The sequence below is a fragment of the Loxodonta africana genome, chromosome 1 (assembly GCF_030014295.1).
Source record: "Loxodonta africana isolate mLoxAfr1 chromosome 1, mLoxAfr1.hap2, whole genome shotgun sequence".
NCBI classification, from domain to species: Eukaryota; Metazoa; Chordata; class Mammalia; order Proboscidea; family Elephantidae; genus Loxodonta; species Loxodonta africana.
The window spans coordinates 15,596,977-15,620,755 of NC_087342.1; the positions used below are offsets into that span (position 1 = coordinate 15,596,977).

General features: G+C 40.9%; 1 protein-coding gene across 3 annotated transcripts in view; it reads left to right on the plus strand.

Annotated features, from left to right (window-relative positions):
* KALRN (kalirin RhoGEF kinase) overlaps positions 1-23,779 on the plus strand; it is a 769,081-nt gene that overhangs the window by 556,416 nt on the left and 188,886 nt on the right. Inside the window, exon 34 of one of the 3 annotated variants that reach the window (XM_064292015.1) lies at positions 74-1,129. The exons of the other annotated variants lie outside the window; for them this stretch is intronic. Within the exon in view, the coding sequence (XP_064148085.1) occupies positions 74-136 (63 nt within the window). The 3' untranslated portion in view covers positions 137-1,129. Of the gene's footprint in view, positions 1-73; positions 1,130-23,779 lie in introns of those variants that run through there. 3 annotated transcript variants of the gene reach the window in all.

Below are 23,779 nucleotides of genomic sequence, written 5' to 3' on the forward strand. Positions count from 1 at the left end.
GGGCTACGGGATCTCATGCAGATTATTACAAAGTCATATGCAAATCACAGAGCCCGGGCCCTTTTCTTAACAGGATGGCAACCTTGCTCCTCGGTGGCACCTTGGACCTGGAGATCCTTTCTCCACTTACGTATAGCGCGCAGCCTGGGACTTGTCCCTGCAGCTCACCGGGTTAGCCGTGCCGCCGTTGGGACCTCCCACCTGGACTCCCATCACCCACCTCTCTTGAGACTACTCTGGCAGGGCTGGTGTGGGGTGCAGCCTTTGCTCAGAGGGCAACATGTTCCAAGCAAAATCTGCCCACCTGGGTCATGGGCTCACCCCTTGGGGCTCCTCCCTGCTTCTCTTCTGGGTGCAATTCGAGGTTGCTCAGCTTCCCTCCAAAGTCTAAAATGGTAGGGCAGTAGGGACCTGTGAGAGGCCCCATGGCCCAGGGCACTTCCCCCAGCTCCCAATCTGAACACCAGGTACTCAGGCCCTCGCTGCCCTACAGGTCTGCAGTGTGAGTGAACAGGTTACTTAAAGGAACGCAGTTGTCTCCGGAGTTTTTCTCCAGACTGAACATTTCTATTGTCAGTGGCCTTCAAACTGGAAAAAACCGTCATTCTAATCTAACTCGCCTTCCCTGAATCATAAGGAAGAGGGAGGAAGAAGAAGGGATGGTTTATGGCAGAAGAGATGAGGATTAACAGTAGCCTTTCCCAAACATTGGCAGCAACCACTTCCCCAACCAATCTTCTGTTTGCTTCAACCTACCCACATTTGGTCATGTTTTTCTAGCTCCTCCCTGTCCTCACTCCCTCCAGAGGCCTCTGGGTTCAAAGACCACCATCTCCCCAGCTTCTGTGTACTTCAGAAAATTAACTCATTGGGGAGGGTGGTGGGAACTGGGCGAGGATATAAATAAAACATCTGATGATAATTGTGAAACTAGGTGATGGGCATTCATTACATCATTCCCTCCAATCATGTACATGTTTGAAATTTTTCATAATAAAAAAAAAAGTCCACCAGCTTCTAACACATTCAAGACAGAGCCCCAAGCCCTAACACAAAGCTTCATGGAACCCTCAGACCAAGGAAAGAGGCAGAGATGATTCTATTTCACACATAAGTTCATTTTTTAACTTTTTTTTTTTTTTTTTTAAGGCCCACTGCTTAATTTTCAATAGACTAAACCTAATTTCTCAGAGGTCCCAAGGTTGTGCTCACTTCCCTGGCTGGGTTTGGGGGAGGGAGGGATAAAGGGTTCCTTAAAATTCTAAAAGTTTACACTTCCATGTATCTCACAATCTTATTGTGAGGATGTGACTTGTTCAGTGTTCTGAACTTGGCCGAGGAAACAAGCTCTCCATAAAAAGTGTCATCCTCTGGAATTGTACCTGGCTCAGGAAAGGACTGTCTTTGTACTTGAATTTCAATCCAATGGAGAACCTTCACTTGGGCATTTGCATGACTGAGAACTGCTGCTGTCTTTTTTCCGTATGTCACCTTCTCCGATGTGTTCTAATAAAATGATTCTAAAGCAGGCTGTTGATATACACTGATTTATAAAGACTTTCTGTTGGGTACTGAGGCCCTTAATGTTCTGTTGAGAATCCACCCCACCCCAGCCCACTTTCAGGAAAGATCTCTCTGGCTGAGGACAGATGTGCGTCTGGCTGATGGCGGCACCACTCCAGTTGCAGTCACTAATGGGAATCATGTCAACCCCAGCAGTTTTGTCTTCTGGTTGCCTGGCAGCAGAATTGGTTTTCTAGAATAAAGAACATATGTAGTAGATGAGTGTGGGGGGTGGGGCCGGGGGGAGGCAGAGGGAACAGGAACAGGAGTGTAATTCACTCTACCAGGAAGGGAGGGAACAATGTGGAGGGAGAGACAAAGGCAGCTGAAAAGAGACTGGCAAAAAGTTCAGACTCCTGCTGTTCAATAGTAGGTCTCAGCATGTTTAAATGATAATTGTTAAATTTTATTTACAAAATTACACCTTTTGATATTAACCCATAGCAAGTTGCAAATCTCAAAATCTCACTAGGCAAACTGCATGCAAAAAAAAAAAAACATGTATTCCAAAAAGTCGAAATTTAAGAAAAACTTTTTACCCCAATCATTATCCCCCTTCCGTGGAGACTAACTAGGGAACACCCATTTGCCAATAACAAACTAAAGCCAATTGTTTTAGGAAAAGAGGCACCATTAGAAACCTCATGGCTTCAAGACATCATAAGGGGAAGGGAAGGCAGAACCAGAAAAGAGGGCTTCCTTTGGCTGAGTACCTTTCTTATACTAGCTACTGGGAAGGCACTTGTTGTTATAGGGGATCTACTTTACACTTCACAGTGATCCCGAGAGGCAGATAGTGCCGCCTGCCCTTTCCAGGTGAAAAGGCTGAAGCTAAGAGACGCTGAATAATTTGTACCGAGTCACACAGCTAGAAAACGGCAGAGCCGTGGTTCATTTTCAGGTCTCTTTTTTTTTTTTTTTTAATCCCTGAAGCCATGCTCTTTTTCAGACCACCAGGCTAATGTCCCAGGTGCCCAGCCTGGGCTCTCTCCTTGTACACATGGTCAGACCTAGTGTCCTGCTCTTCCTGTGATGACAGGAACACCCTGCCAGGCTAGATGCTTTGCCACCCATATCCACATAACTGACTTGGTCGGGTAGAGGACAGGCTGATGAGGCCAAGATAACTGTTTGGTTTTCATGGGGATTCGTTAATGCAGAAAATAGTTATCAAGTACCTGCAAGTGCTGGGCATTATGGACTAGGCGGTAGGGATACAATGGTGATTAAATACAGACTCAGTCCCTGTTCTTACGGAGCTTGGAGGAGACAGACGTTAACCAAGTAACACATGAATAGAGGTATAATTATACCTGCAAGAGACTTGGGAGATCAATGACAATCAGTAGATGAAACCAAGACCCAGAAATGGTAAGCAGTTTGCCCAAGACCATCAACCAAGTTAGGAGCAGATGAGACTATCTCCATTCCTAGGAAAAACCAGAGAGTACATTTTGCAATGGTAGCCAAACAGTATAGTGCAGCGCTGTACCCCTGTGGTTGTGATTGTGATTTCTCTCAGAGCCCGGAACTAGAGAGAGGCAAGGCTCCCATGCCATGGCATCACTGCTAATGAGGATACTTACAAGCCTTTCAGTCTGACTCCAGTATTTTCTCATCTCTTAGGTTCATTCACTCATTAATTCAACAAATATTTACCAAGTGCCTACTAGGTGCCAGGCAAAGTTCTCAGAGCTAAAGATATAACAGTGAACAGGCATTTCCTTTGTGAAGCTCACATTCTAGCTGGGGAAGACAGAGAATAAACAAAACAAGTAAGTAAATAACACAGCATATTGGAAGGTGATAAACGCTATGAAGAAAAAACAAGAAAGAGAGAGGGAGTGTCAGAGGTGGAAATGCATTTTTAAATAGGGTGGTGGGGGGAAAAACACCTCACTGATGACATGCTGGGAGTGTACATATGCATATTCATAGAGAGAGAGAGAGAAGTATTGGTGATAAACACATCAACCCACAAAAGCGCAGGTAGTGCTTTTAGCATGTCACCCTGGGCCCAGCTCTGAAAAGTCAGCTGTGTGGTGTGATTTGAAAAGTCCCATAGCCTTCCCCTACCTCCTTCAGAAAAATAAAGATTTCTTAGTGGCATGTCCCAGTGCCCAGATGCAATCTTTTACTTTGCTCCTTTGAGTTAAAGCAATTCAAACTTGAGTGCATCAGAATCACCTGGAGGCCTTGCTAAAACACAGATTGCTGGGGCCCACCTCCAGGGATTATGATTCAGTAGGTCTGGGACGGACCCAAGAATTTGTATTTCTAACAAATTCCCAGGTAATGCTGATGCTGGTGATGGGACCATACTTTGAGAACCAATCCATTAAAAAAAAAAAAAAAAAACTAAACCCATTGCCATCAAGTCGATTCTGACTCATAACAACCCAATTAAGTGAAGATATTATAGCTGGAAGATCCCTATTGAGATGAAAGTATTACCTGAGAAAGGATACGTCCATTCATTAGGATTTCTGGGCATTACCAAAGTAGCTCTCCTTGAAGAGTAGGATTCTTAAGAAAAGGGACTATTTTTTTTAACTGGGGTAAGCTTCAGAAGGGAGCCCTCGTGGCGCAGTAGTTAAGAGCTTGGCTGCCAACCAAAAGGTCAGCAGTTCGAGTCCACCAGCCACTCCTTAGAAACCCTATGGGCAGTTCTGCTCTGTCCTATAGGGTCACTATGAGTCAGAACTGACTTGATGGTAATCAGTTTGGTTTTGTTTTTTGTTATGCTTCGGAAGCCACAGTCCAAGATCCAAGCATTGAGGGATAAGGATGAGAGATAGATCCTGAAAAGGCAGTACCAACAATATTCTGTTGCTTGTCTCTCAGTGCTTTGCATTTTCATAGCATTTTACACTTTTACAAGCCCTTTAACCCAATACTGTCCTCTGCCATAGTAAACCTGTTAGATAGGCAGAGCCTAAAACCAAAAAACTCATTGCCATCAAGTCAATTCCAACTCATAGTGACCCTATAGGACAGAGTAGAACTGCCCCATAGAGTTTCCAAGGAGTGCCTGCTGGATTCGAACTGCTGACCTCTTGGTTAACAGCCGTAGCACTTAACCACTACACCACCAGAGTTTCCAAGATAGGCAGAACAGGTGTCATTATTACATTTTATAGATAAGAAAATTGAGACTGAGAGGTTATATGAGCTCCCTTGGGTTATCAAGGATTAAAAGCCCAGGTGCCTTACTCCTAGCCTGGTGTTCTTTTTCTGTGAACACTTTTCATAACACTAGCTATACCTTTCTCCTGGAGCATCTACCCCAAGGTCATTAAAACCCAGGACATACAGTTGCTCTTTGTCTTTTGGTATGTTCAAAGGCCCACTTGCTGCAAGGGAATTATCCACAAGGGTGATTAACTGTGGCAAATAGTAGGCCCTGCGTGGGTGTCTTCTTCAACGAACACATTTCTCTTCTACTACCAGACATTGTACAGAGAAAATGCTAATTTGTTTTAATATTAGCCTGAGCTAGAACTAATCGTTATGAAAGCAAACCTGCTGGGGGAGAAACACGCTAATACTTTCCAAAGGCAAATGGTAATGATATTTTGATGATACGAACCATCGCTTCCATTCCATTAGTAGAGATCATTGAAAGTTTTCTGTATCTCTAAAGCACACAGCAGAATGAGATTGGTTTTGTTAAATTTGATGGCTGGTGAATCATGTTCTCAGGTATTTAAATATATCACCAAAAAATCGTGGAAATGAAATATAAAATCCTTCTTTCCCGTACTTGCACTTCTGGTGTTTTTTTCCATTCCTGCATTAAGCCCTTATGGTTAGAGAGTGAGCTCTTCCATTGAGCATCTGGGACAGTGAACCTGTGGGTCCCAATGCGCTACCTCCCTTAAGCTTTCATGCTCTTAAATCATGCAGGAGCCCACAGGTTTTATAAATTTAATTTCTAAAACTGCCTTCATCTGTCTTCCAACCCATTGATTTTCTGACATCTTCCTACAATTCTGTCATTGCGACCATTCACTTATGCAATAAATATTTTTAGGCACTTAATATGTACCATACAATGTAATTAGCACTGAACAGGAAACATGTTGAAGACCAGTAATAGGAAATCTATGAAGATGTGGCAAGAGCCCTCCAAGTAAATTCTAAATTCATAATCCAGGAAGGGAAACAAATTTAGAAAACCAAGAATGTAGTCAGGAGTTAAGGATTAAACCATAGTTCTGGTTGCCAAGTGGCTCAGGGAAGACCACGGCATACCTCCCTCCTATTTGTACTGGACCACCTGAATGTGTAGCAGCTTTCACTCTCTCCGCAGCTTAAAGTGGTTGGTGGGCTTTGTGAATACTAACTTCCCAAATTAGGGAGTTCAGGGAAAATATACAGTTGGTTCTCAGATCTCTGAACCCTATTTCTGCCAGCTCTACAAGCCTTTCCTGGCCCTAGAGGGAGTTTTCCAAGCACCAGGTGCTATATCCAGGCTAACCAATGACCATCAAGGGTACTGGTGGGATGATGATACAGCCAGGCCTACCATGAATGTGTGTGGACATGGGTAGTGATAGTCTCAGGAGAACTTAGAGGGTTCAGAAATAGCAGTGATGGGGAAGGAGATTTCTACATATCTATCTTTGAATTTACGGGATGGTGGAATTAGGAGTGTTATTCCATTTATAAGGATGCCCAGGAATTCTATTGCCTGTCAATGATGCCTTATACCCAAGCATAATGTGGAGTTTTTTAGTTGATTGCTCTGAGTTCTTCTGGGTGGCTGTATGGTGGAGAGACATACTAGGGCGGGTATGGAGACCAAAACATAGTTGATATAGAGGCAGGGTTTGGATTTCCTTGGAGTGGCAGAAATCTAAGAGTGACCCATAAGTATAGCAGTATAGGTATTGCATAGGTTCACAGGACTTGCATGGGCATCATGGCCCTGAGAGGAGCAAATGGGTGATAAAAATTGACTTATACAGTTAAGTACCTCCAAGACCAGCTGGAAGTTAGCAATAGAAATAGAGGCTTTGGACCTCTCAGGCTTATCTTGCATTCTTATGCCAGTACGTTGCTTTTTTTTTTTTTTTTTTTCCCTGGTGTTTCTGGGACTATCCAACCAAAAAACTTGTTGAAGAGCCATAGATATAGGCCAAAAAATGACCTGAATTACTTTGTCCACCCCATAAGACCACACAGGCAGGCATAGAGGTGAAATATAGGCCATTAGAGAAAAAGGTGCCTACAAAGGCCAATTGATTGGTTGGTATTGTGGAATAAAAGTGATAACATTCCAGTTTAATGGCACAGCAGAAGGTTGCTTGTATGACGAGGCAGGTGCATAACTTTCTAGAAGGCATCAACCCAACATTTCTGCTCCTGAGGAATTAATGATTCAGAAATTAAAGTGAGAAGGTAATTAGTCCACTTAGTCCGATGATGTTGCAAAGATAATTGCTTAGACCATCACCACTTGTCAGTTTCCCAACATGCCCTAGACCTCAAATGTCATTATTATAGTCAGAAATCTGGCTAACTGATTTATCTTGGACTAAATGTCTTATAAAATAATGCTTATGGAAGCAAGAATAGTAGTAGAGGTGGGGAGGTTGAGATTGGTTAGCCCCAGTAGTCACATTGGACATATTGGTCTCTTCAGTAAATGTTTCATATGGAGGAGGGAGTATCAAGGGTTATGCCTAAAGTAATGTGATGATTCAGGTTGTGAGAAATCCTCTGAACTCTTAGAGACTATGGGACTTGCTCTGCCATACATCTTTCAGAGGTCAATGAGGGGGTCATTCATCAAAAAAAAAAAAAACATGAGATTGGGTATTGCTAATAATTAGCTGATCTCAAGAAGTACTAGATATCTGTCATGCTCATTCATTCAACAAATATTTATGGAGTATTTTCTGTGAGCCAGGTACTATTCCAGGCAGTGAAAAAACAGACAAGAGCTCTGTCCCTCATGGAGCTTACATTCTGGTAAGAATAAAACAAAAAAAGGGATAAAGGAAGGGGTAAGGCAAGGACCTGAGTCTGATGATTAATGTAATTAGGGAGAAGACTATAAGTGTATCAGTCCAGATGGTCTCAGGGCAGATAGTGGTAATGAGGTGCTGAATGTTGGAGGAGAGGGAGGGAAAAGGTTTTGCTAGGAGCACACACAGTGTTTTAGGAATCTTTCTTCATTACTCTCAAGAAGCTTGGAGAATGAAAGATGTCTTATAATAAGGAAAGGTAGGAGCTCCTAGGTAAGACGGCCTCTCCCCCAGCCTTGATGCCTCTATTAGAGTCGAGAGGGTGTCCAGGAATGCCACATGCCCAAGACTACCCGACCCCAACCTCCACCAAAAGTCAAAGGAAGCCTTTCTGATCTGGCATTAGCCTAGGTTAGAGGAACTTGGATTCCCTTCGAAGTGATGAGGACTTCACCTATGGTGTGGCCAGACATGCCTCAAAGTTCACATAGTGATGTTCTTGAAAATAAATCAAGTTATCATTCTAAGTATATAATGAGTCTGAGAACCAAGAACTCCTGGGAGACACTATTCATGAATCTCCAGAAGTTCTAAAGGGCATTGCAGATTCTGGATAGTGTCATGAGGTATTTTTTTGTCCTTAATAGGTTTAAAATATTAATTCCCTGGGGTTACTTACCTAGATTTCGAGAAGACTGCAGGCCCCCTCAAGTCTAGTTTGATAAAGATTCAGCAGCAGCAGGAAGCATAGTTTATAACCATGCCTACTTGGGGACTCACTCGAGTAATCAATACAAAGGCAGAAAGAGTCCCAGTTTTCTTTATCATAAATAGGACATGGCTCCAAAATAGCCAGTGAAGAGGTACAGGAATTCATGCTGGAATCTTGGGATAGTAATTCATATAGGATCTGTTCCTTGGGGCACAGTGATAGATATAATCAACCAAGATCTGAGTCCCTGACAGCAAGAAGATGGCTCAGTCACAGTTGTGGTGTAAATGTAGCACCCTTACTCCCTCCCCCCAAGCCTTGCTTAGGACTCATTAAACTGAAGCAGCAGACCAAGGAGTTAAAGAATATCTGGCTTTTTCCACTAAGCTGCATCAGCTTGCCCTCAAGAGACAAGCTTTTGAGACTGAAACCAATTAGAGGGAACAGGGTACTCATACCCACCTCCATTCATTGTATAATACCCCCATCTAATGCTAAGCCTTATCTCTAGAGAGCTACATTGCAAGATCGGGTCCAGGAAATTGTCTGCCATAGCTATAGAAAAAATAATCTCAAATGGTGTTGGTTAGCCCCTCCAGAAAAGGGCTGCATGGGACAAGTTCATTCAAACTCAAGCCTTGACCCAGGATACTGAAGGCAGTGGTATAATGGCAAACAAAATCACATTTTCCCTGTAGTTTTAAGAAGTCAAATATGGCATTTGGTTATTTTCCATTTTCTTGAATCAACATATGTGCTCAGCAAGGGATTCTAACCACACCTGGGTCAATCATCTTTTAGCCTGTCCTGATAAACATTTTGTTTTGAATATGAGTCAAATTCGAAAGATGCCCCTCATTTGGTTTGCTTCACTGAGTTGGTTGCCAATGAGAAAGACTAAAGTTTCATAGACAGTGTTGATTGAAAGTGCACTTCTCTCAGCCCTGCTCCACCCCCGTGCTTATGATTCTCATTAAGCATTCCTGAAGCTTCAGGAAATGAAAATGTGAGAATTGATCCCTCTGCTGTGAGTCAGCCCAGGAGACAGTCAATGGTGGGTTCTGATGCCAGTTCCCTGATAGGAGGTGAAGATGGCCTTCGGCTTGATTTATGGAACCTTATGACTATTCCAGAAGTACACGGAAAGAATATAAAACATGGCCCTTGAGTACAAGAATTGCATTGGCCACTTGGGAGAGAGAAAATACAAATAGAGAACAAAATTCACACTATGGTATCAGCCTATTGCATTAGCCTGAGAGGTCCAAAAGCTAGAATAATCGCTCATCTTTCTGTTTCTCTATTCAACACCAAGGATGAGTCACAGAATGTAATGGCACTAATCTTCAGGTTGTTTTAAAACACTAATAATAATAATTACCATAGTAGTAGTAGTAACAATAATAAAATTCAGTAGGTCTTCCAAAATTGCATTCCATCTGTCTTTATTTGTCTTTATATGGATCCATACACCTCTTTCCCTTGTGCTTTCCTGATCTTTCCTATCTCAGTGTTTCTGGATTCCTACCAATATCAATCTCAAAGAAAATTCCATCCAGAGAAGGAAAGCAGTTGTATCTGTCAGGATAAGCTAGGTTATGCTGTGGTAACAAACGACTCTAACAAACAACAATACTAGTGACTTAAAACAACAAGAGTTCGTTTCTTGCTAACACTACATGTTCACAATGGGTTGACAGGGAGCTCTGCTCATCTTAAGGAATCAGGGTCTTTGGCTGATGGACCAGCTTCTAAAGTTGCCGGTTTTCGTCCCAGATAGAAAGATAACTCTGTAGGATCTTACACCACCATCAATTAAGTACTTCATCCTGGAAATGACACAGTATCATTGGCTAGAACTAGTCACGTGGCCTTACTCAACCACAGGGGGGCCAGGAAAAACAAATTATGTGTCCAGAAGGCAGACAGCTAGAAAAATTTTCTGAATATCAGAATAATCACCTTACCAATTAACATCAAGTCATATTATTTTGTTTGCAAATAATTTACATTTTGGCTCTAATTCAATATTGACATTTTGACTCTAAAACAGATTTTCAAATTTTGGCCCTACTCAACAGATTTCTGTGTGAATTTCAAACTTATACACTGAAGCAGCATTACTCGTATTTAGCTCATTGTTTGCTTTATGTTACTCCTGGTGTTTAATTTCCACTAGCCCCGTCCATGAATATTAAGCTCTATACACAGTAGGTCGGTGCTGATGTCAATGTCTAGTCAGAGTACCCAAATGAAAAGGCTTCTTGTTCTTCTTGAAACCTTTTCCAGACCTAGGGAACCAATTTTCAAGGGTATAATACCATGATGACTCTAGTGGAATGTGAGTCCTTCTTTATTTTAGGATTTAATTTATTAAATTTTATATACATGTTAATCTATAGAGTTAATCCGCAGCTGGTGTCAGACTCTGCGCAGTAGGTGCTGCATGAGGATATGAGCTTTTTCAATCCCTTGTGGCAGAATCACTGACTAATGTTTTACCTAAGTATAAGAATATGATCCGTGTGCTGTGTTGCCCCTGTTATAAGTAGTGCTGTAAGATTGCATGACCTTGTTCTAGAAGTCACATAGTTACTTCATCAACAAGTAGCTTATGGTATCACTGGAAATCCAGGGCAAACTCTATAGTAAAACACATTTAGATTGCCCGTAAACACAGGGCACTGGCCACAAGCAGACCTAGGCAAGAAAATACAGCACTGCAGTGATTTAGAAAGAACACTGGGTTGGAATCATGAGGTTTCGTTTTGGTCTTTACTATTGACCATATGTATGAGCTTAAAAAATATTTTGACCAAATCATTTATTTTCTCAAACCTCAGTTTCCCCATCTGTAAAACTGAAAGATATTAACAGCTGATCTCTAAATTTCCTTCTTCCTCTAACAGTCTATTTTTCTGTTCCTGGCTTTGTTGTAGCCCATAGGTCCATGTCTTTTACCGGGAAAACATAAACAAGTACTCATCCTAGGTAATGTCGAATTAGAAAAAAATCATATTTATATATAAAGGATAACCTAATTTTATGTATAACTTTTGTCTCTACTGATGAAAGAGACATAAGTACTGTAAAACGGCAAATTTTTTCGTTGTTTAGCTTTGAAAATAGCCAAATATATTGTCAGAAATTAATATATGTGCTCTATTTTCTTATTTATTTTTCATCCATTTATTTTAAAAAGTATTAAGCATCTACCATGTAATCAGCTGGATTAAATGAGCAGAGGGGGCAGGAGTATTGAGGGCATTGACAAGAGCATTACTGAAATAATGACTTGTGGAATCTAAGCTGCATACAAAGGAAAATGATGAAGTTAAGAGTGGCTATAGATAGGGAGAAAGTAGAAGGCTCCATGAACTGGAGGTCCAGCCAAAACCAAAAACCAAACCTGTTGTCATTGAGTCGAATCCAACTCGTATCGACCCTATAGGACATAGTAGAACTGCCCCATAGGGTTTCCAAGGAGTGCCTGGTGGATTCGAACTGCTGACCTTTTGGTTAGCAGCTGTAGCTCTTAATTAACCACTACATCACCAGGGTTTCCGAAGGTCCAAGTGGGATCAAATAAAGGTCATAGTATAAGTAATTGAACAAACTAGTTGGAAGGAGAAAAAGTTGTAGTCAGGAAGGACGATGTGAGACTTCTTCTTATGAACAAAATGAAGAAACAAGAACAGGATTTACTTGCCACCCTTACCCTCACTCCTGGTGGAACAACTCAAAAAACAGACAAAATATAAGAAACAGCAATTGTCAAAATAAGTGGACATCAGCTAAAAAAGGACAGTATGATCCCTAAAAGACAGGAAACAAGTAAGGTGAGCCCTACGAATGCCCCGGCTTACTGCCTTGAGCTTCCGTATCACGCTGCAGAGAGGGGTAACATGGGTGGAGCCCAGTGGTCTCCCTGATCTGAGAAGATGGAGCTGAAAGCCTAAGGAAAACAAGGTAGCTAGACTTCACAGGACAGAATACTAGGATGAAGAAAACTGCACAGAAACAGACTCTGGAGATCTGCAGAGAGTCACCCTTGAGTATCCATCAAAGCATTGATCAGCAGTTGCATATAAGGAAACTACCCCAGGATGGGGAAGAATTATCCAAAATAATTAGAAGGAATAGTACGCAGCACTCCCAAAGGGCTTGGAGTAGCACCTGTTGCCACCAGCAAGATCAGAAAACTTCAAATTCGTGGAGCATCTGGTAGAGTGTTGAGAAGGGTCTTGCCTTAGTAGTGGGGAATAATTAGCCCTAGACTAAACATGGCTCTGGTTCAGCCAAACAAGACTTAAAAGGATCAGACTGTTTCCAAATAAGGTAACTACATCCCAGAACAAAGCTTAAGAATATTTATAGGAATACAAAATACCTTGCACTCAACAAGGTAAAATCCACAATGTCTAGCATCCAATCAAAAATTTCCAGGCTCATAAAAAAGCAGGGAAATATGACTTGTAATGAGGGGAAGAAAAAATCAATTGAAACTGACCCAACACTGGCAGAGATATTAGAATTAGTAGATATGAACATAAAAACATTTATTATTAACAGTACTCCAAACATTCAAAAAGTTCAGTAGGGACATGGAAGGTATAAAAAAGATCCATATGAATTTCTAGAGATGAAAACTACAATGCCATAGGTGAAAAATACCTGGATGGGGTTAACAGCAAATTAGCCACTGAAAGAGAAAAGATAAGTGTACTTGAAGGCATAGTAATAGAAAGTATTCAAAATGAAACACAGTGGAAAAAAATGTTTAAAAAGAACAGAGTAGTACAGCTTTCAAGAAGCCTAATATTTATATAACTATAGTCCTCATAAGGGGAAGAAGAGAGCAGAAAAAAGTATTTAAAGCAATAATAGCTGGAAATTTTCCAAATCTGTTAGAGACTATAAACCCATAGATCTAGGACTAAACCCCTAGTACAAGAACTTGGAAGAAAACTACACCAAGACATATCATAATCAAATAGCTCAAAACCAGCGACAAAAGAGAAAATCTTAAAAGCAGCCGGGGGTGCAGGGGGGAGACATACTATATATAGATGAACTAAGATAAGGATGAAAGCGTATTTCTCACTGAAAACAAGGCAAACAAGAAGACGATGAGCCTCTGAGTAGAGAACTGAAAGAAAAAGAAAACTGTCAACGTAGAATTCTATACCCAGTTAAAGTATCTTTCAAAAATGAAGGGAAGATAAAGACTTTTTCCAACATACAAAAGCTGGAAAAAATCCTTCACCAGTAGATCCACATTACAAGAAATGTTAAAGGGGATCCTTTAGGTAAAAGGAAAATGATACCAGATGGAAATATGGATCTACACAAAGGAATGAAGGGCACTGGAAATGGCAACTGCATGGGTAAATATACAGGATTATTTTCTTATTTAAGCTTCTTTAAAATATGTTGAAGGATACACACCCAGAGAATTATAGATAAAAGAGCAGTGTGACAAGTATGTTTAAGTAAGTATATTTAAAATCCTCAAAGAGGTAAAAGAAGAATACTATATGTGAAACAAACAAGTCACTATGAAATAAGAATACAAAGAGATGAGGAGAGAATTATTGATTTGGAATATAAAAGTGAGGAAATCTCTTTGATCACAGCCAGAGAGATAAAAGAGGTAGGATGATACATAATTATAATAACAATTATGAGATAAAGTAGAGAAGATGTTAAAAGGGCATTTTTCAAAGATAATGACTGAGGGTTTTCCAGAAATGAAGAAATATAGGAACATTGTAGTGAAACTAGAAAACATCAAGAATAAAGAAAAAAATCCTGATTACCTAAAAAGGAACAGCAGTCATCTTGGTAACAGGTTTTCATCTAGAGACTGAGAATGGGGTACGAGCATCAGTGTTCTAGTGGAAAATCTTTGTGATCTAGGATTCTACACCCAGCTAAACTATAATTTAAGAGTGAGCATAAAGTAAGGATATTTTCAGACATACAGGAAATTAGAACTTTGGTTACTCCTAAATCCTCTTTTTCGGAAAATAAATAAACCCAGAAGGGGGGAATCAGATGCAAGAAGATATGGTGAGTACAGGAAACACTAAAACAGGGTTGTTGTTGTTGTTAGGTGCTGTTGAATCGGTTCTGACTCATAGTGACCCTATAGGACAGAGTGGAACCACCCCATATGGTTGGTTGGTAGATTTAGGAGCCATTGGTAGATTTGAACTGCTGACCTTTTGGTTAGGAGCCAAGCTCTTAACCACTATGCCACCGGCGCGCCAAAACAGAGTGATACATACAATTTTGTATTGTGTACAAATAAGAAGAACCGTTGAACACAAAGTGGAGAGTTCTGAGAGAGCTCAGATCTTTGTCTGACTTGAGATAAGGATAGAAGTAGGAATTAACCTAAGCTTTGTTTTTTTTTTTGTTGTTGTTAGAAAAATAAAAATGTATGTTGGAAAATGTAAGAATCGCCACTAAAAGAATAAAAATAGAATATGTAATTTCAATACTGGTAGAGGAAAATAATCTTGACCAATTCAAAAGAGAGAAAGAAAGAAAAAAAGGAGCAAAGAGAATTTATGGCCAATAGAAAATACAAAAAAAAAAAAAAAAAAAGGCAGAAAGGAGTCCAAGTATATCACAATCACTGCAAATGTGTTTAATACATTAATTAAAATACAAATACTTTCCAATTTTTAATCAAAATTTAAGTATACACGGTGTAAGAGAGATACAGTTCTAAAACAATGATACAGAATATAAACAGATGGAATAAAATACACCAAGCAAATATTAACCAATAGAAAGCTGGTATAGAACTTTCTATATCAAGTAAAATATAATTTTTAGTTCCCTTTTCTTTAAATTCTTATTATGTATGTTATGTTTATTACTCCAGTAAAGCTAATACAGAAATTGCTACCTAAAACTAGGGTGCTATCATACCAAGATTTAAAAAAGAAAATATGTGATACTGACTTTGGAGGTGGGCAGACGGTGGTGAGGAAAATGTTCTTGGGGCTGCAAAAATGGTGACCTACATTTTGCGGTGGTGAAACATTAAAAAATGTCATTTATAATAATTTGGAGGGCAGCTAATGTACCTAATGAATTTATGGATTAAAATGAAGGAACTTGGAAGTAAAAAAATAAAAGAAATAATTGATTATTTAAACAAAAATAATAACAATGCAGTATGGGGTTTGTGACATATGTAAATGCAAAATGTGTAAGAGTAGCATAAAGGCCCAAAAGGGAGAACCGGAAGTAAAACTGCACTATTTTAAGGCTCTTGTACTATATAAAGTGGTATAATATCACTTGAAAGTAGACTGATAAAGATATATACTATAAATCCTAATACAACCACTGAAATAACAAAGAATTATAGCTAATAAGCCAACAAAGAAGATAAAATGGAGTCATAAAACCTTCTCAGGTAACCCAAAAGAAGTCAGAAAAAGAAGAAAAAGGGAACAAGGAACAGTTGAGACAAATAGAAACAAATAGCAAGATAATACACTCAAACCTAACCATATCAATAATCACGTTAAATATAAATGGTTTAAACATCTCAATTAAAAGGCAGAGATCGTCATATTGGATTAAAAATGCAAGACCCACCTATATAATGCCTACAAGAAATGCACTTTAAATATGAGTACACAAATAAGTTAAAAAAAAAGTTAAAAGGATGGAAAAAAGATAAACCATGCTAACACTATTCAAAAAAACCTTCATTAATATCAGACAAAGTAGATTTCAGAGCAAAGAATATTACCAGTGATATATTCATCTCATGATAAGGAGGTTGATTCACAAGGAAGACCTAACAACCCTAAGCTTTTATGTACCTAATAACAGAACTTCAAAACACATGAAGCAAAAACTGCTAGAACTTTAAGGAGAAATGGACAAATCCACAGGTACAGCTGGAGATGTTAATATCCTCTTCTCAGTAATTGATAGAGTAGGTAGAAAATCAGTAAGGATATAGAAGACTTGAAGAACACAATCAACCACCTTGACCTAATTGACATTTATAGAACACCCCACCCAACAACAGCACAGTATACATTCTTTTCAAGCACTCATGGAATATTTACCAACATTAGACCATGTTATGGGCCATAAAACAAGTCTCAATAAATTTAAAGAGATTCAAGTCATACAACTTGAATGACTGCCTCAGATTTAGGTAGGCCTGAGAAATAGTTTTCCCCCTCGTTCCTAGGATAGAAAGGCCAGGAAGCAGATCATTGGGTGGAACACCGCCAGCATTTGGAGCTCCTCCTAATGGAAGGGCTTGATTGACACAGCAGTTCCCCCAGGAGAGAGGGACAGAACTCATTGTTCTGTCTCCTGAAACATGGGAGAACTCTGAAGACCGTATGGGGCACACGCCAGCTGTATTCCTTACTCTTGAAATTTGCAGATTTGTTCAGTCATTTAAATATATCTAGCTCTCTTTCAATGTTGTATCCAAACTTTGGCCCTATACTAAATGCCTTAATAATAAGTGACAAGAACTCGATACTTTCTTTTGGGATAAGGAGTGAAGATGTATGAGGTTGTAGGGGAGAGGTCAGGTAGTCTCAGCAGGGGATTAGCTCACAGGTATAGAATCTTAGATCTCGTGATTAGTGATGACCAATTTGTAGATAAGGAATTTAAAGCTCATAAAAGTGAAATATCTGGCCCTAAATTCAAGTAATTGTTAATAGAACCAGGACTAGTAGGCATAAAGGAAACACACAGTCTCTTAGACTGGGGAATCATACTCACTGAGTAAAGCCATGCACTTAGAAGGACACGTATTCCATTTATGAGAGCAGTTAAAATTGCATCTTGGAAACAGTTTTCAGTTAGTATGAAAAACTTAGGAAGGCGTATATCCCCTGCATATGGTGTAACTTAGAAAAGGGATTCAGAAATGGTTTTGTTTGCTGTAAAAGGATATTAATTACAAAAATATTCACTTCACTGAATGACAAAAAATTTCAGGAAATGACTAGTGAGTTGAAAACCAGACGTGTATGTGGAAACCTGGTTTCTGTTAGTTCAGGAAGACTCCCTAGAGGAGATGATGATGAAGAAGCACCTGTGAATTTAGCATGGGAAAGGGTCAAGTGGCTGAGAGAACTAGGGAATAGAATATATTTCGTGCATCCACAACGGCCTAAGCTAAGGTTCCAAAGCAGGTTGTTGTTAGGTGCCGTTGAATCAATACCAACTCATAGTGACCCTAAGTGACAAAGTAGAATTGCCCCATAGGGTTTTCTAGGCTGTAATTTTTACAGGAGCAAATCACCAGGTCAGAACCAGGAACAGCAGATAAACCAGAAAAGGTTTCCGTGGTTGGAACTTGTAGGAGTGGACACTGGGCATGCCAGACGAAAGAAGGCTGGGAAAGGTGCTGAGATTTTGACTCACCCGGCAGGGTAGAGTGTCTGAGGACTAAGGGATGGTTTCCAGGGCTGCGTTCACACAGATAGTAGGGATTATTGGCCACAGGACTGAAGCTCACCCAGGCAGAACACAGACCAACAGGTTTGGGGCAAAGTGTTTGCTCATGAGCACAGAGAGGAAAAAGTAGATGCGAGTGATGGTGGGTATGAGACTTGACTGGTGACTATGTGAACAGCCAAGGAACAGAAATCTTCCAGAAGTGTTGGATTTGAGGAAACAAGAAAATAGTGATTTCACCCAAGATGAAGAAAATCTAAGAGGAGAAATGCTGGTACAAGCCAGGGGCTGATTTTGAGGGGTTAAAAGTGAGTTCATTGATCTCCATCACTGCTTAATAGATTTAGAGATTCAAGACCAGCCATACAGGGCTAATAACCCCTAATTAGCACTCTTTCTACAATTTTTGTAGCTGCTGCCAGGGGACTATTTGGGTCTTTTAAGGAGTGGAAAAGCATTACAAAGTCTCCCCAGGAAAGTAAAAAAAAAAAAAAAATTTTTTTAAATCAGTTATAATACATGATTGTACTGTCAATTAGGTAGGTGGGAGGACATTTTACGTAAAAACTATTTTAACACTGTAAGCCTGTAAACTATAAATATTAAAATACATAAAATGAAGCAAATTTGAAAATAATGTATATTAGGTATGGGTATTCTCACAAAACCTCAGTCATCATCAGTCACTCTAGGTTTGCCATGTATTTACTTCTAACGCCAACTTATAGCTTGTCTTTAAGCTTTTCTTTCAGACAGAGACTGTCAAGGCCCTGCTTGCACCGGCAATACTTGAGTTTTCCAACATGGTGCACCATGACCGAAGGTGAAAACTTGTTCCTTCGGTCAGTTGGCATCTGTTCTGGTCACTTGGGTTTCGGAGCACCCGTGTCAGCTGTCTGCTGAGCTCTCGTAATTAGCTCTCCAGTGTTCCCCTTCACGCTCCTCTTTTATTAAAAAGATAGAGTTCTTCGATCAAAGCCACTTTGGAATTTACTTTTCTCCCCTGATCAGAATGAAAAAACGTGCAGATGAACAAGCATTTCTAACCTCCCCCGTTCCACTTTCAGAAGAGCCTGTCGTCTCTATCGGGATCAGGCTCAGCTACATGTTAGAGAACGGGGCAGTGTTGGCTCAGTGGTAGAGGTCTCTCCTTCCATTCAGGCAGGGGAGGATTAACCAGGAAGCAAGGTACGCACGGCCTTACGTGTGTTCACTTGCTAATCTGTAGTGCACAATTTCACACGGGTTTCACATCTTTAAGGTGGTGAAAAACAGGTGAAATTGTGCACTACAGATAAAGATGTGGTGAAAAACAGATGAAATTGTGCACTACAGATTAGAAAGTAAGCACAAGTAAAAACCTGTGCTTATTACGGATTACCTTGCTTATTGGGTAATCCGTCCCTGCAGGAGACCAGGGTTCAAATCCTGGCCAATGCATCTCATGTGCCGCCACCACCCACCTGTCAGGAGAGGCTTAGGTGTTGTTGTGATGCTCAACAGGTTTTAGCAGAGCTTCCAGACTACGATGGACGAGGAAGAAAGGCCTGGCAATCTACTTCCAAAAATCAGCCAAAGAAACCCTATGGATCACAACAGTCTGATCCACAACTGAATATGGGGATGGCACTGGACTGGGCAGTGTTTTGTTCCATTGTGCGTGGAGTGGCCATGAGTTTGGGGGCAGCTAACAAAAACAACACACAGAAAAGCCTCAAACGACACTGGCTTAGCTAAGGTAGTTTATTTTTCTCTCACATAACAGATGCCTGAAGGTAGGTGGTCTGGGGCTGGTAGAGAAGATCTACAGAGTCATCAGGCATCCAGGCTCCTTCCAGATTATTGCTCAGCTGTTCCTAGGGGGTTTAGTCTAATTCTCACAGCTCAAGCTGGCTGGTCTTCTAGGGAGCGGGTTGGGGAAAAGGGAAGAAGAGTCATCCCCCTCACCTTAAAGAGACTTCCCAGTAGTTGCAAACACACTTAGGCTTACATGTCCTTGGCCAAAACTTGATAACATGGTGACTCTAGCTGAGAGGGAACCTGGGGAGTGTAGTCTTTTACTGAGTGGCAGTGTTTCCCCCTAAAAGTCTGAGTCCCTATCACTAAAGAGTAGGAAATACTTTGAGAGGTCTCCAGCAGTCTTTGCCATACTACCTCTCATTAGAAAAGATAACTAGTGGTATCTAATTCCCTCCTCCACATTTTGGTGTGTTTTGTACAGAAGACTATTCATGTATAGCAACGGTATTCTTAAGCCTCACAACTCCTAACTCCTTCCACATATCATAAAGAGACATTGTGTTTTTCCATCTTAACATTGAAAATCTAAAACAGATCAATTTTTAAATAATTACAAGGTATCTTCCTCAGAATCTGTGAAACTGAAAAATCCAAAGTTATAAGCCAATAAAAGGTATTTAAAAATAAATATCCCACCTGTCTCCAAAACAACTTGAGTTTTTTCATTAAAACACCAAGCAAGATGTAAAATTTCAAAATTAAATAGAGTGTAGAAATTTCAGAAATGTAATAAAGCAGAGTACAGTCCTTTTCATCTGCTTCAACAAATTCAAATGAACAATCATCGAGAGCCTCCACTATATAAAAAATAGAAAAATAATAAAAGAAACCTAAGCCCTACCATTAAGATGCTTTCCACCCAGTGAAAAACACAGGAATGTGGACAAATACCATCCAAGGCAAAATCGTGCCCCAGAGGGCACAGATAGCGTTCTGATTGCGTGGGAGGCTAGGGAGGCATTGTTTAGAGCTGCTGTAGATGGTCTCATGGATGAGGCTGCCTTTGAGCTGGGCTTGAAAGTGGGAAGGATTTCAGTAAGATGTGGGAGGAGGAGGACTTGGGAGAGGAACCTAGTCTAGACTGAGAAAACATCATAAAAGTCAGGGAGCTGAAAAATTTGGGGAATCTGCAAGCGAAGCAGCCCAGGGTCAGTCTCTGTAGCAGATACGTTGAAAAGACTGGCAGATTGGACCTGAGAGGCCTGAGATGATATGCTCAGAGATTTGAACCAGGTCCTCGAGAAATAGAAGAAGGAAGTTGAGTGTGTTCACATTTTATGACCTCTATATCCTCAGACGAGTGATATGCCAAGAAATACGGAAGACAGCTTTCTGGCCAACTGACTGGAAGAGATCCATATCTGTGCCTATTCCCAAGAAAGGCGATCCAACTCAATGTGGAAATTACAGAACAATATCATTAATATCACACGCAAGCAAAATCTTGCTGAAGATCATTCAAAAATGGCTGCAGCAGTATATTGACAGGGAACTGCCAGAAATTCAGGCTGGTTTCAGAAGAGGATGTGGAACCAGGGATATCATTACTGATGTCAGATGGATCCTGGCTGAAAGCAGAGAATATCAGAAGGATGTTTACCTGTGTTTTATTGACTATGCAAAGGCATTCGACTGTGTGGATCATAACAAACTATGGATAACACTGCGAAGAATGGGAATTCCAGAACACTTAATTGTGCTCATGAGGAACCCTTGCATAGATCAAGAGGCAGTTGTTCAGACAGAACATGGAGGTACTGATTGGTTTAAAGTTAGGAAAGGTGAGAATCAGGGTTGTATTCTTTCACCATACCTAATCAATCTGTGTGCTGAGGAAATAATCCGAGAAGCTGGACTATATGAAGAAGAACAGGGCATCAGGACTGGAGGAAGATTCATCAACAACCTGCATTATGCAGATGATGCAACCTTGCTTGCTGAAAGTGAAGAGGACTTGAAGCACTTACTAATGAAGATCAAAGACCACAGCCTTCAGTATGGATTGCACCTCAACATAAAGAAAACAAAGATCCTCACAACTGGACCAATGAGCAACATCATGATAAATGGGGAAAAGATTGAAGTTGTCAAGGATTTCATTTTACTTGGATCCACAATCAACAGCCATGGAAGCAGCAGTCAAGAAATCAAAAGACACATTGCATTGGGTAAATCTGCTGCAAAGGACCTCTTCAAAGTGTTGAAGAGCAAAGATGTCACCCTGAAGACTAAGGTGGGCCTGACCCAAGCCATGGTATTTTCAATCGCATCATATGCATGTGAAAGCTGGACAATGAATAAGGAAGACCAAAGAATTGATGCCTTCGAATTGTGGTGTTGGTGAAGAATATTGAATATACCATGGACTGCCAAAAGAACGAACAAATCCACCTTAGAAGAATTACAGCCAGAATGCTCCTTAGAAGCAAGGATGGCGAGACTGTGTCTTACGTACTTTGGACATGTTGTCAGGAGGGATCAGTCATGCTTGGCAGAGTACAGGGTCAGCAGAAAAGAGGAAGACCCTCAACGAGGTGGATTGACACAGTGGCTGCAACAATGAGCTCAAGTATAACAACGATTGTAAGGATGGCTCAGGACCGGGCAGTGTTTCGTTCTGTTGTGCGTAGGGTTGCTATACGTCAGAACTGACTCAATGGCACCTACCAACAACAACATATCCTCAGAAAATAATGAGCAAGGTTACCTATTGTTGACGGGAAGGTTGTTAGCTTGAGAAGAATGTAAAGAGTTTAGAAGAGTGATTTTGGCTAATATGATGAGGAATCAAAACGGTAATACACAAAAGGGTTGTGAGCAACCTCAAAGTCCTCACTGAGGTGTTGGAAGTGAACTTGTCTTCCAGCTTTCCAATAGCAGGAGCTCTAGCAGCAAACGTGTGAGGTTAAATAACGCTTTGCGTTCTCGAGAAGTGAAAGTGTACCATGAAGCGCTTTACTTCAGCTGCATGGATTGGCGTTTCAGGATGTGTCTTCTCTCAACACTGCTTTCTCTTAGCAGAGGGAGATGGTTTTGGGTGACCTTGATAAAGATGGCAGGAAAGACGTGTGAAGGAGAGGAGGGATACTTGTCACTCTTAGTTAAGCAGTCAAGAGATAACTGGGTAGTAGTTTGTGGTCGGGGAATAGGACATGTGTGTGCCCTGCGGATAAGCTGGCTGACGTTCAGAATACGTTCTTCAAGCAATGCTGAATATTCACAGTGACCGTAAAAGTGGAGAAGAGAATTGTTCATAAAGACTTTTAGCAAGAGAAATTAAAACTGGAACTGAGAGCCGTTATCGCGTGAAGCAGTAGGGAGACAGACTTTTCCTCCTTTTTTTTTTTTTTTCCAGAAGGACATTATAGTGTCAAAGACGATATGGAGGTTTAAACATCATACCTCTAAAACTGAAAACCCTGTAGCAGAATCAGGGGTGGGGCCCCCAGAGTTTGCCGAGCTCAGAGTAACTGGACAGCTTACCCCCCGCGCTCACAGTGAGTCCTCAGCGTCTGCTGGTGTGATCCTGTGAAGGGCAAGCTGTGAATCAGAATACAAAGTTGGAGCTTAAGGCCTCTTCTATGTATTTTTTCACGTGCTGAATCCTTTCATCTTGTAGATAAGGAAATAGGCCCAGAGACCCAGTGGCTTGCCCAAGATCACTGTCCACTCCCAGGCTCTTGCCTCTAATCCCAGTGTTCCCCCACTGTCTCCATCACGGCACCTATCACTTGGTGTCCTGAGGGCTGGTTGAGTCTTCCGGGAGAGTGCAGCCCTGGACAGCTGGGCGGGCTCAGCTCTCAGAGAAAGACGGATCTGTGGGGGAGTAGCCTGCTGGATAAAGAGGAGCCAAGGCAAGCAGTCAGATGATGATTTCACGACGTGTTCTAAAATGGTTTTATAGGATTTTAGAAAAAATCTGCTTACTGCCCTGTCACAGGGATATTAAAATGCTGAGCGAGCCCCCTTGCTGCATTTAGGCCCTCTGTGCCCTTCCAGAGACTGGTAGATCCTCTTTCTAAAACGCATTGCTTGTCTGAGGGAAAGGGACCACAAAGTTCCAAATCCTCTCCCAACTTAGTGATGGAAGGCTGGAAGCTTTAAAAAAAATCGAATGCTGTTCCGTTATACATACTACTATGACAATAATTACACAACTTTTCCACCGGGTGATCATCTCATTGGGCTCCACTAGGACCAGTCGCATCCTGCTTAACCACGAGCAGGCAGCATGATTTCAGGCTTAGCACAAACCAAAAGGAGTCCCTGA